The sequence below is a fragment of the Protopterus annectens genome, chromosome 13.part0 (assembly GCF_019279795.1).
Source record: "Protopterus annectens isolate FY-2018-M chromosome 13.part0, PAN1.0, whole genome shotgun sequence".
In the NCBI taxonomy this organism is placed as follows: domain Eukaryota; kingdom Metazoa; phylum Chordata; order Ceratodontiformes; family Protopteridae; genus Protopterus; species Protopterus annectens.
Window position 1 is genome coordinate 103,840,246 of NC_056747.1, and position 19,923 is coordinate 103,860,168.

At 41.5% G+C, this 19,923-nt stretch overlaps 1 protein-coding gene across 1 annotated transcript in view; it reads left to right on the forward strand.

Annotated features, from left to right (window-relative positions):
* The window catches only part of TIMM44 (translocase of inner mitochondrial membrane 44), a 1,268,345-nt gene that overhangs the window by 527,092 nt on the left and 721,330 nt on the right, over positions 1-19,923 (forward strand). The window contains exon 8 of the mRNA XM_044090681.1: positions 18,863-18,955. Within this exon, the coding sequence (XP_043946616.1) occupies positions 18,863-18,955 (93 nt within the window). The remainder of the gene's footprint in view (positions 1-18,862; positions 18,956-19,923) is intronic.

A 19,923-nucleotide genomic window follows, 5' to 3' on the forward strand; every position in this document is an offset into this window, starting at 1 on the left:
TCTTTTTAATGTTATCCTTGTAAGACTTCAGCTTGCGTTCTTTATCCTTGCTAACAAATAAACCCACTGACTGAAAAGGAGTGGTTTAGCTGTACAGCAAACTCTGTGCAGCTGTTCTTTGACATAAATGTGCTGCTAATAAAAGACAGGTTTAGGGTAGAGCTTGGAAGGCCTCTGGTAAAGACCTTCAGGCAAACAGTGTTAACTCTTAATTTTTTTTTTTTTTTGCTTAAGAGCAAATTTGTTAAGTTTTAGGGGGAAAATATGTATTGGAAAAACACCAGAAAAAAGCTATTAAAAAAAATAAAAGGACATCAAAATTAATTTACTTTATTGGAGAAAATGGAACTTGGAGGATAAGGAATAAAACAAAAAATAAATTGTGAAGGGGTAGGAAAAAAGAGTAGTCAGACTTGTTTTGTCAGTTATTTGTAGTCTATGGGAATACTTAATAGAGAAAAAGTCAGGAACATACATAGTGAACTGCATATAGTCCATTGTTAAAGTGCTCAGGACACGTGGGACAGCCTTTCAGCAAGGCTGCCTGGAGCTGATGCATTAAATTTTTTGTCAAGAATATAGGAGGCATAGTGTGACATATGAGAGATGATCAGGTGGGTGGCTCATCTGGTTTGGAAATGGGAGGTAAGAAAGTCTCTTCTGTTGAAGGATTTGTCTGGCATTATGTAGAGCAGAATAAGTAATATGCTTTCTTTTCACATTTGTATGAATGGTGCCAGTAAAGTAGGGCTTGGATGTAGGTCAGTTAATAAAAGCATGTTGGTTACATTTTTTAGTGTATGTAGAGTAGGAACTCCTGATACTGTGAAGTTATTGCACCGTACGTGGCTGTGAACCACACCTCTCAACCATTTCTGAAACTGTGATGTTACTACACTGTACATGACTGTGAGCTATACCTGTCAACCAGTCCTGATACTGTGATGTTACTGCACTGTATATGACTGTGATCCGTACCTGTCAACCAATCCTGATACTGTGATGTTACTGCACTGTACATGGCTGTGAGCCATACCCGTCAACCAATCCTGATACTGTGATGTTACCGCACCATACATGGCTGTGAGCCCTACCTGTCAACCAGTCCTGATCAACCAATCCTGATACTGTGATATTACCGCACCATACATGACGGTGAGCCATACCTCTCAAGCAGTCCTGATACTGTGATGTTACCGCACCATACATGACGGTGAGCCATACCTCTCAAGCAGTCCTGATACTGTGATGTTACTGCACCGTACATGACTGTGAGCCATACCTGTCAAGCAGTCCTGATATTGTGATGTTACTGCACTGTATATGACTGTGATCCGTACCCGTCAACCAATCCTGATACTGTGATGTTACCGCACCATACATGGCTGAGTCCTGATACTGTGATCTGTGAGCCATACCTCTCAAGCAGTCCTGATATTGTGATGTTACTGCACTGTATAGGACTGTGATCCATACCCGTCAACCAGTCCTGATACTGTGATGTTACCGCACCATACATGGCTGTGAGCCCTACCTGTCAACCAGTCCTGATACTGTGATGTTACTGCACCGTACATGACTGTGAACTATATTAAATATTGTTCTTATAAAATTGGAAAGTTGCTAGAATAACATGTTTTGTCTTAGCATGCATTTTCTGAAGTATATGAAGTCCGAAACTCAAATATCTGTCATTATTTAATGATTTCAATCCTCAATCATTTGCCAGAAAATGACAAATTTTATGAGGAATGGAGGAAAAAAATGAGGCTAAAATCTGGCTATTATATGAAAAGTTGGACAGTTTAGAGATATGCTCCCAGTGGCATCCCTAAAAATAATCCAAAGGAAAGATATTGGCCTTTTCAAAACACATGTAATACAGAGCATTTTAGAACTAATGAATAAGGTACCAGGAAACTTTTGTTTGTCCTTTGTATACCCCTGTCTTTGTTAGCAGAGTTTTTGCTATTTTTAAGTTACTGAAAAAAAGGTGTTGGCAGTATTAGAGCTGACCATGTCAGTGGACAGTGTCATGGTGTATGCGTAAGCGGATAATGTGAAGAGGACTGAATTTCTAAATGGTGTTTTTATTTAGCAAGAAGCACATTTCTTGTTGTCATATTGCCATGTGAATGACCAAAAGTGACAGTGTAATTTAAGATGCCTGGTAATATGGAGGTGACCTTTGTGCTTTGTCTGAAAGATGTATGTAAAAAGGGAAAGCTTTAGCTATAGCTTCAGGTTGTCCTAGTTCCTTCATCTGTGACCTCTGTTAGTGTGCTTTTGTGGCAACATGCCCTTCACTTTTGTCTTCAGGACAACAACCTTCAGTAGACAAAAAATGTGAAATGTAAGGCATTCTAATGAGGCTTTCTGCTCCATTTAAACATTGCTCTTGTTGCCTAAACTGTGGTTTTGCATAATGAGTTTAACTACAGCATGTCATGACTGATTAGTTAATGCAAAACCACTTAATGGTGCTAATTTAGTTGGTGTTTGATTCATGGTTTCTGTGCTGTTTACTGCTGTTTTTAAATGCAGTGTTATTACTGTGACTGCACTTTGGCTGATTTTAAATTACTTCTTAATTTTGTCCTGCATTCATTTTCTATCAAGTTGCTTTTGCACACAGTGTGCAGCAGTGAAAGTCTGCAACAGCCTTCACCATAAGTATCCTAAGTAAATGAGCTTTTGCAGTAGGATTAAACCAATTAAAATGTAGAAAGTAAACAATAACTCCTGGAGATCTGACTGACAGCAGAGATACAGATGAAGAACTAGTTCAAAATATGCAAACTTGAATCAGCAGAAAAGACTTCTGGACCATCAAGAAATTCCCATTAAAATAGTTATGCTGTCAGCCAATAGTAACATTTAGCTAATCTTAAAGAAATGTACCCCCATTTTTGCTGGCATAGCATGCAGGGAAAATGTTTAAGGTTAAGGTAGGAGAATGTGGGGTGATGGCCCCATGGGGCAAGTTCAAAAGGAGGAGAAGGTTTGCAAAGTAAGGCGGGAATATCAGCTGATCATATACTGGATGACATTTACACTTGTCAGAGTGTACGCCTTTATAAAAAAATAGTAAAAACTGCAAAAAAGATAGAGCCAAGCCAGTCTTCACCGTGTAGTATATTAAACCTCAGTAGTAGAGACCCATGGGATATTTATTTATTTATCTATTTAACATTTGTTGACCGGGAAAGTCCAACTAGGACAGAGCGGAGGCCCAGGGAGAAACGCTGCAGACGCATGTCTTTGGAATGTAGGGGGAAACCGGAGTTCCAGGAGAAAACCCACATGAACGCAGGGAGGACATGCAGACTCTGCACAGAAGACACCCCAGCCAAGAATCGAACTAGACAACCTCTTGCTGTGAGGCAACAACGTTAACTGTTGCACCATTGTGCCACAGATGATGCCTTAAGGACCTTTTAGATTTTACTTAATGGCTTGCCTGTTTAACCTTCTTAACCCTTTGATCTGGTCTTTATAAAAGGTTCAGACAGATACTTGTGTAGGTAGTTGACATATATTTTTTCATTTTCTTCAGATCCCTGGATCTAGGTTTCTGGTTCTGCTTATTTTGTAGATGTGTAAAAGCTCCATCAGGGCTGCATCTAAGGATGGCCTTGTACGCCTAACACAGATCACCTCTCAACACCATGTAGAAGATTGTGTATCGACAAAAGGCTGTAAGGTGATATGTATAGGACAATGAGTTAATACCCTGAATTCTTCTGATGAGAAACATTTGTGGACATTCAAACTGTTGCATATCCCTAGTCAGGTACATGCCGAGGGGGGCACTGTACTCCATGATGAGTCTGATAAGGGATGAGTAGAGAGGTACTAAAATTTACTTGGACCTTGATGCCATCCTGGTAATCAAATGTCAATAAATAAATAAATACATCCATACATACATACATACTCACTTATAAGTTGGGTGACACAGAATGATTTTCTCTCTATTTTGGCTACAAGTTGATCAAAGGCCAGATTTCTATTTGTATATGTTCTCAGATCTCTACCAGGTCAACTCTTAGGGGAGTCTTAGTAGAATAATTTTCCTGCATGGACATTTTCCCAAAAGGCACCGTAATGCACGTCTTTGCATTGAGTTTTAATCCGTGACTTTGGCACCAGTCATTTGTCTATGTTAGACTCTCTTGCAGGATGTTAGTGCCATGGGGGAATTCATGATAGCTTCTAGTTTGCAGTCATCTGCAAATCCGGTCAGCCAGAGGCCCTTGACATTAACCTTGACCTCCAAAAAGTAAATGCAAAACAGGGGTGGGCCCACCACAGAGCCCTGTGGTACTCTGCTGGTGACCTGCCTCTTGGTGGAGGTGGTCTCAGCAATCCTGACTTCTTGGGTAATCTGTGTGAGCCAGCTAAGAATAAAAGGTTATGTAGAGATGATCGTGGAGTTTTGTCCCCAATACATGAGTCTGGTATTGTACCAAAAGCCTTAGCCTGGTCTAGGTAGGCAGTATTTACCACTTTATTTTGTCCATTGCCTTGGTTACTTTCTCAAAGAAGTGTACCAGGTTAAGTAGTCATGACCATCCTCTGACAAAACCAAACTGGGTTGGTTCCGGTGTCTATAGACTGCCAGTGTCTTTGTTGATCATTTCCAAATTTGTTCCACGGCTTTGCATAGTAGACTTGTTAGACTAATGAGTCTGTAGTTTCTGGGGTTGGTTGATCCTCCAGTCTTGTGAAGGAGGAGAACCATTGTCTTCCTTTATTTGTTTGGTACATTGCTTGTTTTGAGGCTGAAGTTGAAAAGTGACTCAAGTGGTCATGATGGATCATGTTTCAGGCTATTTAGGAGGCAACCTGGGATACTGTCATGCCCCAGTGAGGCTGTGTTTTTAGCCATAGTGAGTGCCGCTATGACCTGCTCCCTGCTGATAATTGGGGGGGGGGTGCTGGTAGGGATTTCACAAGTGATGGCATAAGGAAGGTTGGGAGGGTGAAGTCTGAGCTGAATATGGTGGCAGATAGATTTTCTATGTCCCTCTGCTAGGTGAGGGTGGTGCCATTTACTACCAGTTCTACACACTGTTGTATGTTACCTTTGAGGTTTTGGACATAGCTGTGGTGGTGCCATTTACTACCAGTTCTACACACTGCTGTATGTTACCTTTGACATTTTAGACATAGCTGTGGTGGTGCCATTTACTACCAGTTCTACACACTGCTGTATGTTACCTTTGAGGATTTGGACATAGATGTGGTGGTGCCATTTACTACCAGTTCTACACACTGTTGTATGTTACCTTTGAGGTTATGGACATAGCTGTGGTGGTATTATTTACTACCAGTTCTGCACACTGCTGAATGTTACCTTTGAGGTTATGGACATAGCTGTGGTGGTGCCATTTACTACCAGTTCTACACACTGTTGTATGTTACCTTTGAGGTTGTGGACATAGCTGTGGTGGTGCCATTTACTACCAGTTCTACACACTGTTGTATGTTACCTTTGAGGTTGTGGACATAGCTGTGGTGGTGCCATTTACTACCAGTTCTACACACTGTTGTATGTTACCTTTGAGGTTATGAACATAGCTGTGGTGGTGCCATTTACTACCACTTCTACACACTGTTGTATGTTACCTTTGAGGTTTTGGACATAGCTGTGGTGGTATCATTTACTACCAGTTCTACACACTGTTGTATGTTTCCTTTGAGGTTTTGGACATAGCTGTGGTGGTGCCATTTGCTACCAGATGTTCATCATGCTTCACTGTTGCAGTCATAACACTTGAGTTTTCCTGCTGGCAGGCTACCCGCAGTCCGCCTGAATTCCAAAGTCCTGGTCCGGCGTCGGTTGCTGTCGCCTCTTCCCTGACGTCAGTGCGCCAGGGGTATAAAAGATGTAGCCGACGCCATTTTCTTCAGTCTTTCTTGCCGCGCGGTGCCCGAAGCAAAAGCAGTTTGCAAGTGCCAGTCGGCCAACTCCTGAGATTTTCGAAATTGAATTTCAGATCCGAAGTCTTCAATAAAGCTAAGTACCCCATTGGGGAAACTTTTTTCTTCCTCCAGACCGATGTCAGAAAAAGTTAACAATTGTATTTTGTGGGAAGCAAATACCTCATAAGGATTTTCATTGTTACTGTATTCCTTGCCTAGGCCCTGACCATGACGTTGCTAGTTGTCGGTTGTGTGCTAGATTTAACCAACGCACGATTAAGCATCGGTAGGATTTTGCTTTTCATTATTTTGGCAGAAGATTTAACTATATAATGCCGTCGGAGCAACCGACGACCGGAATTCATAAAAAATGCAAGGATAAAGACAAGGACAAGCATTCAAGGTCCAAAACCGATGACAAAGCCTCTTCTAGGCCAGTTGCCGGTTCGCCGGTGCTCAGTGAGGCGCTTTCGCAGCCCCTGACTCCCGCTACTTCAGTGCCACAGGCCACCTCCGACTCCCACGTGGAGACAGCTAGGCCTCTGGATACTCAAGGTATTGGCCCTTCAGAAATTAATCCCTCAGATGGGTCCGGCGCAGCTGAGCAGGCATCGGCTTCTGAGGGTGTCTTCAGACCTACACAACTTTTATATAAAGCCTACTTCAGCATCCAAGACAAAGTCTAAAACAGTTTTAAAGACAAGGAAACCAGTACAGCATTCTCCAGGTCAGACTTCTATGCCTAAGAAACAGATGCTCAAAATGGCCGAAGATCTAATTACTTTGATCAGGGGTTCCCATCCCCCTCCTGATAAGAGGCCTAGGCAAGACATTGAATATGATTCCTCTGATCAGGTTTCCATTTCCTCTGATTCCTCTTCTGAACAGGGATATTCTATTCCTCCCTATGAGGATTCTGATGCTGAAAATTCTATTCTTTCAGCTTCTCCTCCTGAGGACTACTCATTTGGGGAAACCCTGCATACCATGAGGGAGCATTTCCACTGGGAGAGCCAAGATTATTCCGATTCTAAGAAAAGACTTTCTTTTACTTCCTCAGCACAGACCTCTTGCAATTCCCCCTGTTCTAGACATAGTAGATGATGTGTTTTCAGAGTCCGGCCTGTCTCCAGACTCTTTGCCTCCTGCTCCTGTTAAGCCGGACAGATACTACAGGGTGCCAGACTCCCACAAATTTCTTTACAAAAACCCTGCTGCTCTGCTGCTGACCCAGAAACTATCTCACAGGGTCCCAAAGGGGTCAAGGCTGCTTCTGCTGAAAGCCCTGTCCCCTCGGATAGAGATTCTAGGGCTTTGGACAGATGGGGGGAAAAAAGTTTACACTTCTACTACCTTGGCTGTAAGGGCTTTAAATTGTCAATTTCATATGCTCAAGTATCAGCAGTACTTAATGTCTTTGTTAAAACAAAAAATGTTGACAAATTCTGAATGTTCTGAGAACAAAGATTTGCAGGATTTATTGCATGCAGCTGAACAAGTGGGAAAACATACTTTGCAATGTGGCTATGATTCACTGGAGGCCTTGTGCAGGGCCGCTGTTACAGGTTCTGTTATTAGAAGGCATGCTTGGTTAAAGGAACAGAATCTGCCTGATCATGTTAAAGCAAAATTATTGGATGCTCCATTACAGCATGATACTTTGTTTGGTGTTAAGGCAGAAGAGGTGTTGAAGAAAATGGAGGATAAGGCTAAATCTGTGCAGACAGTAAAGGATTTCTTACAGGTACAGCCACCCAGATTTAGCAGGAACTGGCCCTCTAAGAATTGGTCCTTTCCAGTGTCAGACAGACCACAAAGAGGCAGATTCAGACGCCCTAGAGGCAGGCAACAGCCCCAGGGCTCATACAGGCCCAAACAATGGGGTGCTTCTACCTCCAAAAGCAGAGAAGACAAATCACAGCCTTATAGAAAACCATCCCAATGACTTCCCTCTGCCAATGCCAAGCACTTATTCTTTGGCAGCACCCTTAGGGGGAAAGCTAGCACTTTTTCCACAAAACTGGCACAAGATCACCTAGGACAAATGGGTCTTAAATATAGTCTCTCAGGGCTACAGGTTCCACTTTCACACCCTTCCAAAGGCAAAAGGTATGCCAGACCTGCCATACAATCAATGGGCAGAGGCACAAAAACAAGTTTCATCTCTCATGGACATGGGGGCTATTCAGCCAGTGCCACAACAAGAGCAGGGACAAGGATTTTACTCAAGACTTTTCTTAGTACCAAGAAAGGACAAAGCCTGCAGACCAATTCTGGACCTGTCTATTCTAAATACTTTTCTGGACATCCCAAAATTCAAAATGTTGACTCTACAGCAGCTTCTATCCATGCTGGACAAGAAGGCTTGACTTGTAACTTTGGACCTCAAAGAGGCATACCTGCATGTCCCAATCAGACAATCTTGCAGAAGATACCTCACATTCATAGCTGGCTCAATGCACTACCAATTCTCTGCACTGCCCTTTGGCTTATCTACTGTGTGCCCAGGGTCTTCACAAAATGACTGGCACCAGTATTTGCATTTTGCAGACAAAGAGGAATTCAAATATATCCCTACTTGGATGACTGCCTCATTCAAGCAAAGACCAAAGATATTCTACTACAGCATCTGGTGTTTGTAAAAAGATTACTAATTTGCCTAGGGTACATAGTAAATGAAAATAAATCAAAACTAGTACCCTCTCAAGAGATAATATTCCTGGGTGCAAGCTTAAATACAACTGCCCAGATGGCTTATCTCACGCCAGACAAACAGAGGCAACTGACTTCTTACTTCGAAAACATGGCAACAAAGACCCAGTTATCTGCAAGAAAAATTCTGCAGGCTCTGGGCTACATGGCCTCCTGCATTCTACTAATTCCATACGCAAGACTGCATATGAGGAAACTACAATGGTATCTAAAAAGTGTTTAGACTCAACATTGCCACCGCCTGGAAAAAGTAATTGCTCTCATTCCCTGCCTGCAACAGGAATTTCGATGGTGGGCACAGGCCTGTCACCACAGCAGTTCTGCACACTGTTGTATGTTACTTTTGAGGTTATGGACATATCTCTGGAAGGCTTTGTGGTTGTCTTTAGCCTGGGAAGCTGTCTTGACCTTGTATTTGGCCTTGTTGGATTTAATTACTCCTTTTAGTTTCCTGTTTAATTAGTGAGCTCTGGTCATTTTAAGAGTTGACCTTTCTGTCTTTGGCCTTTTTTCCTTTTGTTATATACCCTGTTAAGAGTAGGATTCCAGCAGTGTGATTTGTTTTTGGGTGTGTTTTTTTGCTTGCCTTCTAGAAGGTACAGCAGCCTGTTGGCAGCCATTTATATTTGTACAGTGTTTCTGTGATTAATTCTGCAAAGGTTGTTGTGAACACTGGGTTAGGCTGGACATTGAAATTTGACAACTGTCAAAATAGGATGCAGTTTACTTTATAACAGCTCCTAACTGTAACAGGTTTTGCTGGGTTTTCCAAGTTGATTTTTATTTTGAATGAGACAGCTTTGTGATCTGACCTCACCAATGAGGACATGACATAGGGGGGTGGGGCAGCACTGTCCCATATTTTTGAATATGCTCTTCTTTGTATCCTATCTAGACTATATGATTGTATCATTGAAATATATAACATGTATTTTCATTTTTTACTTGTATCTGAGATTGAGTACTGCGGTGGTGGTGCTGCGGTAGCGTTGTCGCCTCATAGCAAGACGTTGTCCCGTTCGATTCTCAGCTAGAGCGTCTTCTGTGTGGAAGCATACGTGAATGGGGCGTGCCTTCGTTGAAGGTTGTGCGTCAGGGCTGGTAACCCCGTACGTAAAAATACACTACCAGTCATTAGCGGACTGGAGTTCCGCTGTGGCGACCCCTAACCGGGAATAGCCAAAAGACACAAACAAACTTGTATCTGAGATTGAATCAATATCTGTATTTGTACATTCTATATGTATTTTATGGTTATTTATAAATGTGGAGCTTTTCTCCTTAGGCCTCTGCTGAAAAAGGACATTTGTCCAGTTAGACTTTCCTGGTAAACAAATGTAAAATAAATAAATAAACAAACTAGGTCCAGCATGTTCGAACCCCTGGTTGAAGTGTGCACTAACTGATCAAGGGCATTTGTGCTAATAAATTCCCAGAAATGTTATGCCTGTAAGTTGGAAGCAGTGTATGTTTCCCAGTCTATGGAGGGGTAGTTAAAATCTCCCATGAATAATGTTTGGTTAGATAGAGAGTGCTTCCAGTAGGTCTAGATAGCAGATGTGGGATTCTGTGTGGCATAGATGGTGACCTGTAGCTTACTAGATATGGTAAAGGACTTCATTCACATGCAAATCCCCTTAGATAAACTCCAGTGTATCATCCTTGTTTAACCAATATCAAGGTATACCTGTTGCTAATGTTGATCGAGACTCTTCCACCTTTATTCCGTCTGTGCAGTTGATGCTCTAAATGTGTGGAAGGCACTGTAGCCTTGCACTGCCAGAATACTTGCTGTGGTTTTAAACCATGTCAAGTTAACAGCACAAATCTCTGTCCTCCAGAGTGAGGAGAGATTGTAGGGTGTGGAGTTTCTTGTTAAGACTCCTAGCATTGAACAGTAACACCTTTAGGTTCCTTTTGGTTTTATTTGCTATGTCAGTAGGTTTGTCACTTTGGCATTGCCTAAAAAAGGCTCTATGGGGTGGATAAAGTTTTAGCCAAAATCTGGACGCACAGGGGGGGACAGTTGCAGGCCATCTTTGGCAAAGCAGTGTGGTCTGTTGGCCATGTCCTTCCAGTCTGAGGGTACGGGACGTTTTTACCCCAGACCGTTCATCCCCGAACGGTTTGACCCCACTGAAATGGTAAAGGAAGACAAAAACAAGCCACAGATATTTTGACATAAGGAAAAATGTTATATACTGCTCATGCAACCACATAGTTACTGAGAAAATATCAAAGATTGCCTCAAAAAAAAAAAAGTCATGAGGATATATAACTGTTTAAAATATTTGCATTTGCAATACATGTAATAACATTATTAATGTTAATTTAAAATAAGGTTTACAATGTTAAATAATATTGATTTTAAAGTTAAGTTAAAAACTGTTATTAAATTAATTGTATTTGCAAATTAAGTAAAACGTTAAATAACGTTTACATATAAAAAAGTTAAATATATTAAATTCCAGTGAAAAAAATCATGATTGATATGTTAAGCAATTAAATGCATTTATAAAATTTTAAAACTTTTTTTATATAATTGCGGTCAAATAGTCTGGGGTCAGACTGTCCACTAGATACTCCCATAGACAATAAATGTAAATTTAAACGTTTAAGTGTATACAATTGCATTGGGGTCGAATAGTCCTGCTTCCCAGGCTGACAGCTATTGAATTTCTCTGGATTGATACCAGAGACTAACCTAATTGTCAGTCATTTTTTTTGTTCATACTGTGGCATCATCCGTGATGAAGGTAGAATGCTGATTAGTACAAGGCACATGCCAGGCTGAGACACATTTAGGTTCATAGGTGTTCATAGGCTATTGTGTCCTAAATCTCTGACAAGTTCTGATGCCCTTGATAACTGAAACCTTGGACCTGGGAGATGAACCATTTGTAGGTTACCTGTTTGCGTCAGAGACATAGTGCCAAACCAGGGATGAATTTCTGGTTACTCATCCTGTTGCCCAAGTTGCACTTGAATTGGATTAGGGAGGAACTATGCTTCACATGGATGGGGGAGCCTGTTCCATAGACGGAGTAGTTTCTGGGATACATACCTATCTTTCCAGCAGGTCCTCTTTATATTACAGGCAAGGTTTAAGTCTTTCAAACGGGTAACTCTGGTACTGTTTATTTGCTTCCCTGTTAAATAAGCAAATGTTCAATGTTTTGAACGTCGCTTAATCGACAGCTTATTTATTTATTTAAATTTGTTGACCGGGAGTGTCCGACTGGACGTGGGTCCATTTTCAGCGGAGGCCTGGGGAGAAAAGCTCCACAGTAAAATAAACAGACAGTAGTTACATTGGATTACATAGCGATTAGCAATTTAACATAGAAATTACTTACAACATATTTACAGATGAAGAACATAGTACATCAGTAGACAACTAGAATCTTTATCTCTGAAGTACATAACAGGCATTAACAAATGTAACAATGAGAAGTTCCTGCTGTATAATAAGTACTAGGCTTATGAACATCTGAGCTTGCTATAATCAAGGTAGTTAGTGGAGTGGAAAGAAAGGTAGTAGTTGGATGGGGTGGATGATATTAGAGTGGGAGTTGCAAGGGCATAGCCAGCATGTTTTTAGGTGCGCTTTTAATAAAGTTTTGAAGTTGGTGCATGATGGTATGGAGGTAATTGTGGGTGGGAGTGAGTTCCATAATTTGGCTATGACGCAAGAGAATAGTGCTTCACCAGCAGAGTTATTGGCTTTAGTGATCTGCAAGTGATTTTTGTTGCTGGATCTTAGTGGTCTGGTGGTGCGATAGGGTTGGAGTAGATTCTGGAGGGATGGGACATTTAGTGGATGGTTTACTAGTTTGTGGGCGAGTGAGAGTTAATACCACTGAAGGAGGTGAGGGAGTTCAAGCCAGCCCAGTTCAGCAAGTGAGAGACAGTGGTGACTACGGTAGGATGCCCCTGTGGCGAATTTGGCGATTTTGTTATAGCAGGTCTCTAGCTTGTTTAGATCACATTGCCTTAGGTTGGTATATACTGGAGAGGCATAAAGTAGGGTGGAGATAAGGTGGGAATTTGCTATTGAAATCTATGCTGCTTTGGTGAGAAATTGTTTATTTCTGTATAATGCTCCTAGTTTTTTGTGGACTTTTTATGGTCATGGATATGTGAATGTCAAATTTTAGTTTATTGTCTATTTCCACTCCTAGCAATTTGGTGTGTTCAGTTGGGTATATAGTGGTGTTGTCTTTTGCTGTGATGTTAAAGTGAGAGTTGTTTTGAGTATGTTTGGTGGGTTGGAAGATGAGTAGTTTAGTTTTGTTTGGGTTGAGTATTAATTGGGCATCGGATAACCATGTTTCAACAGAGGAAAAGGCTTCCTGTGTGACTTTTGCAGTTTGGGTAGGGACTGGGCTGAGCAGATGATGGTAGAGTCATCTGCATATTGGATGAGTGTGCCATGTTTGGTGGCAGAGGCTAGATTATTGGTGTAAACAGAGAAGAGTAGGGGTCCAAGGATAGATCCTTGGGGAACCCCTATGGAGACAGGTAGTTGGGGAGATATGTCATTCTGCCATACAACGGATTGTTGGCGGTCAGACAGGTAACTCTGAAACCAGTTGGTGACTGACTGTGAGAAGGATAGGTTATTGAGGACAGAGATAAGTTGTTTGTGTGGGACCATGTCAAATGCTTTAGATAGGTCTAGGAAAGTAGCAGAGGAGAGATGGCCATTGTTTTTATGCTGAAGGATAGTGTTAGTAAAGGAGAGTAAGGCAGTGGTGGTGCTATGGTTTGGTCGGAAACCATGCTGAGTACTGGAAAGGAGGTTGTTAGTAAGGCGGTAGTCTGAGACCTGAGTGTGTATGCATCTCTCTAGTATTTTGGAGAGTGGAGAGAGAATAGCTATGGGTGGGTAATTGGTTAGTTCTGCAGAGGGTCCGCCTTTGTGGAGTGGAATTATATGTGAGACTTTCCACAATGTGGGAACGTAACTTTCTGACAGAGATTGGTTAATCAAGATGGATACTGGGTAGGCCAGAGCATCAGCTGCGATTTGTAGGTATTCACTTGGGAGGTTGTCTGCTGCTAATTTGGTGGGTTTAAGTTTAGTTAAGAGTTTTTTTATGTTGGAGGTAGGTACAGGAGAAAAGAGAAGGCAGTGGGGAGATTACTAGTTGAAGGTGTGGGTTGGAGGAGGGGTTGTGTTGTTTAGCTAGTGATAGTATGGTTTGGGTGAAGTGTGTGTTGAATGAGGTAGCAATATTTTCTGAGGAGTGAGGGATGTTAGGAGGAGGGGTACTGACTTTACCTGGGTGAAGGATGGAGTTTATGGAGGACCAGAATTGTTTGGGGCTGTGTTGTGAGGAGTCTAGGGCAGACTGGTAGTATTGGAATTTGTCCTGTTTTATTAGCTTTTTGACTGTATTGCGTAGTTCTAGGAATTTCTGTGTAGGAAATGTTGAATACTCCAAATCCCGAACAAATGGAACAATGATTTTTTTTTTCCTAGAGAAACAAATCGCTGGTCCTCAAAAAAAAAAAAAAAAATAAGCCCAAATACAAAATAAAGTGGGGGGGCTGTGTTCCCCACACCTCCTCTACTTAAATATACCAACTCCAAGATCGCACCATAGTGGAGGAAACGGCAAAGTCCCAAAAAAGGTCCAGTGATTTTCTTCCCTAGGAAAAAAATTGCTGTTCAGTTTGTTTGGGATTTGGCCTTTTTGACATTTAGCTGTCGACAAAGTGGCATTCGAAACATTGAATGTTCGCTTAAATAATAGGGAACCGTTTGTTTTGTGGATATGCAGGAGGTCCATCAGAGTGGGGTCTGACAATGCCCTGTATGCCAGGCATAGATCTCCCCTCAAAAGCCTGTAGGAGACAGAATACAGGGATAGGGCCTTCAGGTTGTCTGCATAGGACATATTACTTGCGGCCTATATTATTTTAGCAAGGAACCTCTGTGGACGTTCCAGTTGTTGGATATGTCTGGTTAGGTAGATACCAAAGGGGGCATTGTACTCCGTGATGGGTCTGATGAATGCCAAAACAGTGGAACAGTGACTTCCTTGGACTTAAATGCCATACATGTGTTTATAAGTTGCGCAACATAGAATGATTTCCTCACCACTGTAGACATGTGATGATCAAAGGCTAGATTACTATCTGTTTGTGTTCCCATGTCCCTGACTACTGGGTCAACTCTAAGGGGTGCATTGTCAGTATGATAGTTACCAGGGGATGGTATTATGCATTTCTTGGCATTTAGTTTTAGTCCATGACTCTAACACCAGTTATTTGTCTGTGTCAGCCCCTCCTGGAAAACATTTGTGTCGGTGTGAAATTCAATGACCGCTCTTAATTTGCAATCATCTGCAAATTTAGTCAGCCAGAGACCACTGACATTGGCCTTGACTTCTGAGAAGTAAATGCCAAAAAGGAGCAATCCAAGAACTGATCCCTGAGGACTCCACTTGTGACTGACCTCTTTGTAGAGGTGGACTCCCCAATTCTAACTTCCTGGGTCCTCTCTGTGAGCCAGTTGGCTATCCACTGGGAGACATACGGGTTTGTACCTAACCTCTTGAGTTTGTCAACAATGCCAGCGTGGGGTATTGTGTCAAATGCCTTGGCCAGGTCAAGGTAGGCAGTGTGAATGATTTTGCCCTCATCCATTGCTTTGGTGACTTCTCAAAGAAGTCCACCAGGTTGAGTAGGCCTGATCTGCCCTTGACGAAACCAAACTGGGTTGATTCCAGTGTCTGGAGGTTTACTATATCTCTATTGATCATCTCTATGCTAATTTTTTTCCTTGGCTTTACATACAAGACTAGTGAGAATTATGGGTTTGTAGTTTCAGGGTCTGTAGGTGGCACACCTTTGTGCAGAGAGATGACTGCTGCCATTCTCCATCCATGAGGCACAAAGCCTGTTTGGAGGCTACAGTTAAATAGTAATTCCAGAGGCCCTGATAGGTCATGTTTCATGCTATTTAGAAGGCATCCTGGGATATTTTCTTGGTCCATTTATGCAGTGTTCTTTGTCTTAGAGAGAACATTAAGGACCTGATCCCTAGTGATAGTAGGGGGAGTTATATTTTATGATATTTCCTGAGGGAAGGTTGAGGGAGAGAGAGGAGTAAATTTGGAGCTGAATTTATCAGCCAGGAGGTTTGCTATATCTTCTGGCTCAGAATAGGTGGCTCCATTTGCAATGAGCTCTGCACACAATTGTGTATCGCCTTTAAGGCTGCAGTCATAGCTAAAGAATGATTTTTGATTGTCCTTGGCCTGGGAGGACACATTTACCTCAAATTTGGCTTTGGTAGGCTTCATTTGTCCTCCGAGTTGTTTGTTTAGTTTAATGAGAGTGTTTTTATCCTGCTGGGTGCTGCACCTCCTAATTTTTTACATGATTTTCTTCCTCCTGTTATACATCTGATTGATTTTGTAATTCCACCAGTGTGGATTGTTTTTTTTTTGAGTTAGTTCTGTACTTCTTCCTAGTGACTACAGCTGCCTCTATGCAGCTATTAACATGCTTGTACAGGGTTTCTGTGAACAGTTCTGCATAGGCAGAAGTGTTCTCAGGGTTTATAGGGGCTTGAAATTTTGCCAGGTTCACACTTAGTAGCAATAGGTTAGCCTTAGAATAGTTCCTGAATATTCCTGGTTTACCTGGGGGGGGGGGGGGTCCAGGTTTTATTTTTACTTCAAATGAGACCATTTTGTGGTTTGACCTTACCAAGGAATGTATTACAGTAGTGGGTGTGCAGCACTCTCCCATATTTGTGAGGACTAGATCCAGTATGATTGCACCCCGGTTGGTGTATTGAAGTCAAGGAAGTCCGTAATTATTCTCTACATATAGCCCAGAGAGGCATGACTCGGGTCATTTATGCCCATATGAATGGAAGAATATTTTGAACAAAAGAGAACTCATGTGGCTGTGTTGACTGCTACCATATACCCTGGTTTGAATGATTTTATATCTATTGCACCAGCATTAAAAAAGCTGGGAAAATATAATGCAAATTTGATATTTTTATATCTTTATAATTTTTATTTTTAACAAAATATTTAATATATATGGTTTCCATTTTGAGTTGATGGGTATAAAGTTAATAATTATTAATTTATTCAAGGGAAAGGATAGTGATTGGTGTGTTTTTAACCTATTGGCTATGCTTTCAGTGCATTTAAAAGCTTGGCTGCTTGTACCTCTTGTTCGGATGAAGTCAATTTTTAATTGATGAAAGCGCTTAACTTGGTATAAAATAGTGTGGTTTCCATTTGTCCTACTGGTGGTTCTTTTGGTTTCAGTGTTGGTCTCTACACCAGTTTTTGCTACACTTCTGGTTTTATGATTTATGCCCTTATGAACTATGATAGAATCATACTGGTACCTGCAATGCAGTGACTTGAGTACGTCCTGTCTCCAGGTAAGCAACTAACCGTTATCTTCTCCTTGTTTGTCTGATGAGTGGGCATCTGTGTGTCATGCAGTGGAGTCCCGTCTGGTGAGTGGGCATCTGTGTGTCATGCTGTGGAGTCCCGTCTGGTGAGTGGGCATTTGTGTGTCATGCAGTGGAGTCCCGTCTGGTGAGTGGGCATTTGTGTGTTATGCAGTGGAGTCCCGTCTGGTGAGTGGGCATTTGTGTGTCATGCAGTGGAGTCCCGTCTGGTGAGTGGGCATCTGTGTGTCATGCAGTGGAGTCCCGACTGGTGAGCGGGCATCTGTGTGTCATGCAGTGGAGTCCCGTCTGGTGAGTGGGCATCTGTGTGTCATGCAGTGGAGTCCCGTCTGATGAGTGGGCATCTGTGTGTCATGCAGTGGAGTCCCGTCTGATGAGTGGGCATCTGTGTCATGCAGTGGAGTCCCGTCTGGTGAGTGGGCATCTGTGTGTCATGCAGTGGAGTCCAGTCTGGTGAGTGGGCATCTGTGTCATGCAGTGGAGTCCCGTCTGGTGAGTGGGCATCTGTGTGTCATGCAGTGGAGTCCCCGTAACAAGAGTCTTTTGTAAATTGTTTTTTTGCCTTATAGGCTTTGTTTTTGGGGGTCCATTGGGAGCAGACTTATGTGTGGTGTTTAGTGTTGCTTTTGGGGTATGTTTTAGAGATAGTGGAGTATAGTCATTGCTGTTTGCAGGCTTAGGAGGTCTTTGAAGTTTGGAGAGATTACTTTTTAGTGCCTCAGCATAAGATGGTCTGTTTGTGTATGGTGAATGTACTTTGTATGTGCTTGACAGCCTTTTTGTATGCGAGATTTTTGTTTCCAAGGAAGTATTGTATGCATGTCTCTCATATACTCTCTTGGTTTCATTAAGGATTAAAAGGTTGTCTGTGAATATGAGACACTTGCTACACTGTCTCAGGATGCCCATATCTATCAAGCTGCTATGGTGAAATTTGGAAATTGCATATCCGTGTTGTCTGGGCCTGTATTAGGGTGGGCTGTTAGGGTCTGAAGACTGAGTTTTAGAGAGTTCTCCTACAGTGGTCTCTAGGGTTAGTAACTAAAGTTGAGCAGTGCTAGGAAACGGTATTATTGCTATCTGACATGCAAGCTACCTGCACTGAGTTTAACTCTGCGCAATGCATCACTAAATTACAGGTTACAGTCCTAGTGCTAGTTTTCTAGGTAAACTTGACTGTCCAGGCACTTACGTCTGTATTGGACATTGCTAACAACTACTGCAGAGTCAGCAGCTTCTTGGCAAATGTTCTTTAAGTTCCAGAAGCAGGAATGAAATTGAAGTCCAACTCTTGAGCCCTCTGACCAGTAAATGCCTACACCTATATTTCAGAAAGCTGCATAAGTCTGAATAATATGAAACCTCTATTAGGTCAGCTGTAAAATGCAGCAGCCCTACATTTCCATCCTCTTCTGTCCTATCCAGTGGAATTGTATTCAAAGGAATGGATGTTGTCCAGTTTAGATTTTTCCTCTTTATTTTTACTTGTTAGTTATGCTAGTAACAGCTGTAATGTCTGTTGTGAGTAAACTGAAATATTTGTTTTACATTATGCTGATGTACAAATGTGGTAGATTTTTAGCTGAAAAGGAAAAGTCATTATAGCTTGTTGTCATTTTATTTAAGCTGATACTGTTCTAGTCATAGAGAGCACCAGTGGACAGCAAAGGTCAAGTTCTGAAAGGATCAATGTTACAGAGCAGGAGGATAGACTCTGGAGTTTATTGTTAACTGCAGACTCATACATTTTCATTGTTTTCCTTTCAACAGGGTTCTTTGAAATGAAGATGAAATATGATGAAAGCGATAATGCGATCATTAGAGCATCACGAACAATCACGGATAAAGTCAGTGATTTAATAGGTACATAATGCTGTCATGTTCTGAACCAGTATCTCTTGACTTGTGGAAAACACATCTGCGATGATATTCAATGAATGTTCCCATGAAGTGTTATCTACTGAGCAACCTGGATGGCCGAGCTACACACTACAAGATTGTTTTGTTTTCCGTTTTGTTTTCCCACCTACACTTCTTGCAAAAAGATAAATGAAGTTGTCTTGTCACACTGCTTTCATGCAGCAGGATATCCTTGTCCGAGTGATAGTTTTGTTGAGTATACAGCTAGTGCTATTTTATTTTTTACCTCCAATACATCAATTGTCAGGCCAGAGTTTACTTCCTGCAGCCATGAGAATATTGTTATTTTATATATTTTTTTTTCTTTTGTTGGTGCATTTTTATGAGAGCTTACAATAATTGCATTCTTGCCTTTTATGTGTCTCTTATTTTATGTGTCTCTTATTTTGCTTGGGAACATTCAGGTTTTCCTAGTAAAACTTGTTTTCTTGATATGTAGTGAATAATTTCAAAGTTAAGGCTTTTTGTAAAATGGAGCCTAATTCAGGTACCATGTGTTTATTTATTTGTTTGTTTGTTTTTTGTAACACTTCTTGCCAATTTGTGGGAAACGTGGCACTCCTTAGTAATAAGGGGCAGAGTAGAGCTGTCCTTTTATTGGTAATGCAGAAGGTTTAAGAGAAAACGTCCTTTTTTCCTGTTACCAAACAACATACTATGGCAATCAAGCTGGAAAAGAATAGTGCTTTTGTAACCAGGGTGTCTAAATTATAAAAACCTTTCCCCTACCATGGACCAAGACATTACCACTTTATACTTTTAGAATTATGTTTTAGGTTCATATGTGAGTACTACGCTAACTGCCCTGAAGGGCAATTTAAGACTAGCCTGTAACCCAATGTCAGAATCAAACCCTGTGCTTTTTGTCTTTGAGGTGAAAACCTTAACCATTATGCTAAAAAGTGCCCAGC